This window comes from Egretta garzetta, unplaced genomic scaffold, assembly GCF_000687185.1.
Source record: "Egretta garzetta isolate BGI_Z169 unplaced genomic scaffold, ASM68718v1 scaffold297, whole genome shotgun sequence".
Lineage (NCBI taxonomy): Eukaryota > Metazoa > Chordata > Aves > Pelecaniformes > Ardeidae > Egretta > Egretta garzetta.
The window spans coordinates 6717621-6724611 of record NW_009260410.1 but is presented as its reverse complement, the minus strand read 5'-3'; the positions used below and the strand labels follow the sequence as shown (position 1 = coordinate 6724611).

General features: G+C 40.0%; 1 protein-coding gene across 1 annotated transcript in view; it reads left to right on the top strand.

Moving 5' to 3' along the window:
- Window positions 1-3740: 3740 nt before the first annotated feature.
- Window positions 3741-6991, top strand: part of ZC3H15 (zinc finger CCCH-type containing 15) — an 18650-nt gene continuing 15399 nt past the window's right edge. The window contains exons 1-2 of the mRNA XM_009643544.2: window positions 3741-3808; window positions 4664-4733. Of these exons, the coding sequence (XP_009641839.1) occupies window positions 3741-3808; window positions 4664-4733 (138 nt within the window). The remainder of the gene's footprint in view (window positions 3809-4663; window positions 4734-6991) is intronic.

Below are 6991 nucleotides of genomic sequence, written 5' to 3'. Positions count from 1 at the left end.
AGCAGATTGTTTGTAAAGCAATCACCTGCTCTGTGAATCATAAAAAAGTAAGCACTGAGAAAGCAAAAGACATTTTAAGGAAAAGATAAAATCTAGAAAAAAACCATTTTTTAATGCCACAAGGCATAGTTACTTTAAGCAGGTGTTTGGGGCCTAAGACAGCTAAAAGGCACAGGTTGATGGGACAGGTAAGGGGGCATCCCAACAGACAGAAATTAGGAAAAACAAACATCATCACACAGATCTAAAGGCAGGGTGAATACTGTGACAATATTTAATGGGAAGGCCCTCCGGGCGTGTATCAGAAATAGTGTGGCCAGCAGGAGTAGGGAAGCGATTGTGCCCCTATACTCGGTGCTGGTGAGGCCGCACCTTGAATACTGTGTTCAGTTTTGGGCCCCTCACTACAAGAAAGATGTTGCGTTGCTGGAACATGTCCAGAGGAGAGCAACCAAGCTGGTGAGGGGTCTGGAACACAAGTCATATGAGGAGCGGCTGAGGGAACTGGGGTTATTTAGTCTGGAGAAGAGGAGGCTGAGAGGAGACCTGATCGCCCTCTACAACTACCTGAAAGGAGGCTGTAGTGAGGTGGGGGTTTTTCCCTGGTAACAGATGATAGGATGAGGGGGAATGGTTTGAAGCTGCGCCAGGGCAGGTTTAGGCTAGACATTAGGAAAAACTTCTTCACCAAAAGGGTTGACAGGCTCTGGAATGGGCTCCCCAGAGACATGGTAGAGTCCTCATCCCTGGAGGTATTTAAAAGAAGGATAGATGAGCTGCTTAGGGACATGGTTTAGTGGTGGGATGTCAGAGTTAGGTTAAAGGTTGGACTCGATCCCAAAGGTCTTTTCCAACCAAAGTGATTCTATGATTTAGAAGAGCCCATATTGAGAACTGGACAGTACAAAGTAAACCCCAAGAGATGCAAACCTCTGTTTACAAAACCCTGCAAATGAAGTAGGTAACTCCAGGTGCTAAGCAAGTAACTTAAGTTCATAATCAGCATAAATTAGCCTAACCCTAGGTTACTAACAGAGGAGTGATTTCTCCCACACGCCCTCCTTTGAATTAGCACTAGCAACTGTGTGGTTGAGAAATGGCAAGACATATTCTTTCCAACAGCATTTTGCTTAATAATGCAATTAATATTGACACTGTGAGATTATAGCTTCCCAGCATGAATCCTGATTAAGTAGGGAATAACTTTTTCCTACAGTGATCTAGGTTCAGACTTTACTATATATATGACAAGTCATCACAAAACTTTCCAATTGGGAAATTCAGTGAATAAAACCAGAGCTCATTTGATGTGAAGAAGGTACATCAAACAGGATTAAAGCCAGTGCATTTATAGACTTCTCATTTCTAGTGTGGCTTAGTGAACAGAACCAGCTGATTTTAAACAATGACAGATGTAATACTAAATATCTATATTTATACAAATGCTATGTCTTAACTATTTGTTGCTTGAGACTCTTTAAATGATCCTATTGCATGTTTCAGAAGTGAAACAAAAATAACAAGAGCTATTAATTATGGTGCATCCTAGCCTGAAATGTGCTCCTGACCAAAGTCAAGCTTGTCTATACCCAGCACCATTTTTTTTTTTACAGGATTTCATTCCAACTGAAATAATACTTCTACTTTATTTCTACCTACATGAAAGCTAAAAAATAATTTGAGAAAGAAAATGTCATTGAAGTACTTGAAATGTCATTTAGAAAGTGCAGTATACCATGAAAGCAATTTATTTCTATAACACTGTTTTTGATAGATACACTCATTGGTTATCTGCTATTACAGTAAAAATAGTATTGGTCTAACAATGAAGAAAGAAGGGTATTCTAACACGTACAGCTCATTGTAATGGCCCAACATTTTGGCATAATGTAGAAAGAAACAAGATGTTCTTTTAAGTCTTGACTCCAGTTTCTAAGAATTTTGCTATGGGGAAAATGAAAAAGGCCATGTTCTTGTCAAGTATACAGGATTTAAGAACAGGCCTACAATAGAAGAGCCACCTGTTGATCTCGACTGCCTCTCAGGCCTCTAATTCTGTCCGTTCCCTCACCCTTTTCTGTAAATGAATGCCTCTGTGTAATTCCACAAAAAAAGGTGTTATTCCAACATAATAAATTGTGTAAGCACAGATTAAAATTATTTGTCTGGAAAAATCAGATGATTGGTATATTTGTCTTGGGCTGCTTTGCTTTTAAACGCCTAATTGTGTGATACAGTAACTGTAAACCAGTTTCCCTCAGTGGAGGGGCCTTCCCTGAGGAGAATTGTCTACACAGCGCTTCTACAGCATTTCTCTCCAGGCTCTGCAGTGTCCCACTCTCATCAGGATATCAACCTCAATAGCCAGAGATCTCATGACAGTAGCCTGGCCCCAGAGAAAACAAAATTTCCCTCTTCCAGGCCATGTAGGAAATGCAAGTGAACAAGGACAACGGGCGCAACAAAACTGCGCATGCATGCTTATGGGTTGACCCTGACTAACAGCTTTGCAGCCGTGCTGCCTCCTCAGGGTCTGTGCTCCCTCACAGAGAGGGCTGGGCGGCAGGTCCACGCCAAGCACAGATCTTTCTCTACACAACGCATTATTTTCAGTTCAGCCAAGTCCACAACCCTACAGGTGCATCAGAATGGGTTTTGAATACATCTGTAATTTGTTTCACTAACCTTACTATTATGTGACTTGCCCATTTGTCATACCATCCTCTCATTTTGAGACAACATTAAGAAACTATTGGCAGTTGTTTGCTTTCTTCCCTTGCCATATTTTTACTGAGGGAAAAAGGTGGTACCTAAAACTTGGGAACCCATTTCAGGAGAAATCTCTAAACTTGCTGGTAGAAGCAGTCAACATTTCAAAGGTACAAAGGTGGAAAGCAGAGAGGTAGGAGTTTTAAATTCTTGTTTGGTTACTGCATGCAAGTAAATCACTCACTGCTGAAACCCTGTTTGGAGAAAGGGTTCCTCTGGGGCAGGCATTCCCACCAAGGCGCTTTTGTGCCTGAAGGGGCCACCTCAGGCCTTCCCCTACACCACTGGAGCTGTGCTCAGTGGTGAGGCTGTTCGGATTAGCTCCTAGCACAAATGGTACCATGCTGTCACCCCCAAATATAACAAGGAGAGCTGTCTCATGATCAGTGAAATCACAGGAAGATGCCACAGCTGATCCATTGTTACCACACACAGGTAAGCCATCCCATTCACCTGGCAACTCCATACACTCCTCATCCTGGGCTTACCTAAGTCCATCCCAGCCTCTTCTCAGACTTCCCCATGAGCAAAAAAAGATTATACATAAATTAACATGTAAAAGGTCACAACACCACTCACTTTTCACTAAAGTCTTAGTAGAGATTACAAACTATTTACCAGTTCCCCAAGAACATTATACATACTCTGCCTTTCTTTCAGTATATAAGCTGATAGGTAATGTTATCCAGGTGGCTCTTACTATTAGCCAGAATATCTCCAGCTGACTTAACCAATTAAGTTAGGTTTCAGCTTATAAAATCCTCCACTGGAGACTGGTGTGGCTTAAGCATGTTTTGGCTATGTTAGAGGTGGGCCTCTTGAAAGAAGAAGAAACACCATTTGCATTGTCTTTGCTAGGCTCTTTCTGCTAGTTTTGGACCTACTACTCAGTTTCAAAAAAGTCTGTTAGAGGGCTAGAGATTTAAATTGTTGTTTTAGTGCAAATGTTGTGAAAACAGGTATCTAGGGAGATGAAGAGGGCTAAATTGAGTGCTGTTGCTGGGGGGCTGGATTATCCAAATGCAAAAGAAATATTCAGGTGAGTAGAAGTAACAACTATACAGCTGGTTTCTGAGAAAGAAGATTTTAAAACTGCTCCTTGTTTTCTAATTCAGATGCAAACTGTAGCTATTTGGCTGTGCTTTTGTAAGTTTGTACTAAATTGCTTCACTGAGCAGAAATACGTAGTTAAGATTTTTATTGCAGTAGAAAGAACAGTCCAATGTATCCAATTTGCCTTTTTTTTTTTAATTGTGGAAGATGCATGCATAACAATGAAACAGGCTATTAAAGTACAATGGGCTCTCGGACTACCCATAAAGACCTTAAAGTTAATTACTTACTTGTCATTTTTTCAATTCTACATAAAGCAACTGATGTTAGTAAGAAATGGAGAATTGATATTAATTTTTAAGGTATAGCACATAAAAATGCAAAAAAAATCAAGAAGCCAGACTTATGTTAAGCCTGATATTTCTATTGTTATTTAGGATTTTTTAAATGAAATATTGTAGACAGTACTGACTTGTATTTGCTCATAATTCTAGCCTCATCTAGTTCTAAATCTAATGCTGGATGCAAATTAGAACCAAGTTGCATATACTCCTAGAAGCTAGAAATAAAATACTGTTCTGCAAGCTTAGGTGGATAAATCTTTTAGTTATGTATTTTATAAAGTATAATCTTGATAAAGATTTATTAGCCCGCTCAACACTGAAACTTCTGGATATGATTGGTTCCTGCAATATATTTTAGATCAATTTGTACTTTTTTTCCTCCTGACTATTTAGTACATAGCAATTTATTTTTTAATAGCATTTTTCAGGCATTCAGGTCTTAATCTACCAGATATCATTGGCAAGAAGTTCTTTCTGCTCTTTGTGTTTATCTGCAGAACCAGTCAGGCATGGGGGGAATCTGTGGCCCCTGCAGTTCAGTATATGCTTGTACTGAATTCAGCCTTAGTGAGTGTTAAGTTTGGGGTTTTTTCCTTTGATTCTGAGTCTCAGAACTGACTTAATTATTTCTTAGCTGAACAAGTGATCAAAATACAAAATTAATCACATGAACTTGCAACACAAGAATGTGAGCTACTTAAACGAATGGCTGGATGTACTTGGACCACAAAGCAGGTTTATATAATCTGCATCAAATAAAATATTTAATCTTCATTTCAATTTATTCTTTCAGATCATGATGAGAGGCTGCAACAAAATGGCAATAATTTTTCCTTCAAGCTGGAACATACTGATGAATTTTGCTGCAAATGACTACATCTCACAGCAGAGGAAAACAGTGGAATCACAGTGCCATTAGTGGGAGCTTGACTGACTTAACACAGCAAGTTGCCCCAATAGGTCAAACAAAATATGCTCATTTCTAGACTGAATCCCTCCTGTGCTAGGTTCCAACTATTGTGTGCTGCTATGTAGTTCCTGATGGATCAAGAAGTAGTTGGTCATTACAAATCTTACCCAATGTAATAAAGCACATATACTAATCTATTAGCCCCTTAGTCCTTTCATTGCCTCATGCTTCTTTGTGATTCTGATCTTACAAACAAAACCTGAAATTGTACCTCCTATATCAGGCAGCCTATGTAGAACAAAAACTGTAGAACCAAAATATTCCACCCTTTCTGAGCATACAAGTAGTGACATGTGTAGCAAATGGCTGGTAGTTACTTAGCTAAGCACTCTGAAAATTAAGATATTTTGTTGAGCTATTTGTATCTTCTGTGTTGTGGATCTGTGGGCACTTAAAGTCTTCTAAGAACTGTTTGCTTACAGAACAGCCTGTTTTCTTACCTCTGGTCCATGAAATAATTTTAAACTATGCCTTGTTATTAAAATATTTTTGTGGTGCAGATTGTACCAGAAACTGCTGAATTTGGTGAGGAACAGAAGAATTGTTACCTACCATGCAAAGTATGAAACTATGTCATAGCAAGACCTAAGCACCTTACTTAAAATGAGAAAGGAAATTTGTGCTATAGCAGCTGAACCAGATGGACTTCAAAATCTGTTATCAGCAACTAATATTTTGATCTTGGAACACTTTTCAGAAATCAAAAGTTGGCAAATCTGGATACCATATGTCCCCCTACACATTCCACTTTTTTTGCAAAGCACTTTTTCTAGTTCCATTTTAGATGGAACAGGTACCACACACAAACAGCTAACATTGTACCAAGGTTTTGCATTTCTTCCTATTGCAAAAACTCTTCTGCATGTGGGAAGTAAAGAGCCATGAAAGCCCACCTCATCAAACTGAAGGAACAATGACACTCGTGACACTCATGAGAAACCAGCAATGCATGTCCAGGCTAAGAAACTCCATGGCATCTATGTACCAGTCCATAATCCTGTTTAGGCTTTTGGAGTCAATTTGGGATTGTTTCACCCTTTCTACAGAAAGATTGGTGCTATTCTTGGTGGAACCCGAACCCAATTTTGTCTCTTTGAAAGAAAATGAAGAGGATAAATGGAAGGCTTATCTTCCCTCAGGCAAACTACCATCATTTCACACGCTCAAGCCTGACCCAGTTCTTGTAATGCACATAAAGCAGAGTGTACCTTCTGCACACAGAAAGATTGCTTATTTGCAAGTGGTGGTTTATTCAGCAGAGTCCCCCTGGGCAGTACATAACTAATGTTCGAACATCTGAGCTCTTTGCAGTACGAAATCGTCTCCCATGCATCCCTAGTCAGTGTGTGTCAGTGCACCCAACACAGAATCAGACTTCAGCACCGTAGCTGTTTTTTTAGAGGCAGTCTTTAGAGACAGATGGAACTCGGAGGGAAAACAGATGACCATGCAAGCGGCTGACTTCAGATTTATTACTTGATTGTTGAAGTAGCCTGGGAGAGTCTGGTTTAGTCCCTGACATGTGATTGTCTACCTTTTAGCTTCTCTAGGACATTATTTTGTAGCTGATCCTAAGGAAATCATTGCTGTTAATAAGCAGCAGTGTCCTGTGTCCTCCTACAGCAGTTGCTTTCCCTCCTCTGGTAAAGAGATTGCAGCAAAAAATATAGCTACAGACATGCACGAAGGAACTATCCCCTTACTCATCCCCACTCCCTCCATAAAATGCATGTCCTGCATAGGTCAACAGTGATTCAGCACCCAGGTGCCTCCAAAAGACAAACAATGCTGCGGTTGCTGCTGGTTGTTGTCCTACATCCAGCTGCTCACAAATCTGTTGGCAGTCTGTTCCACC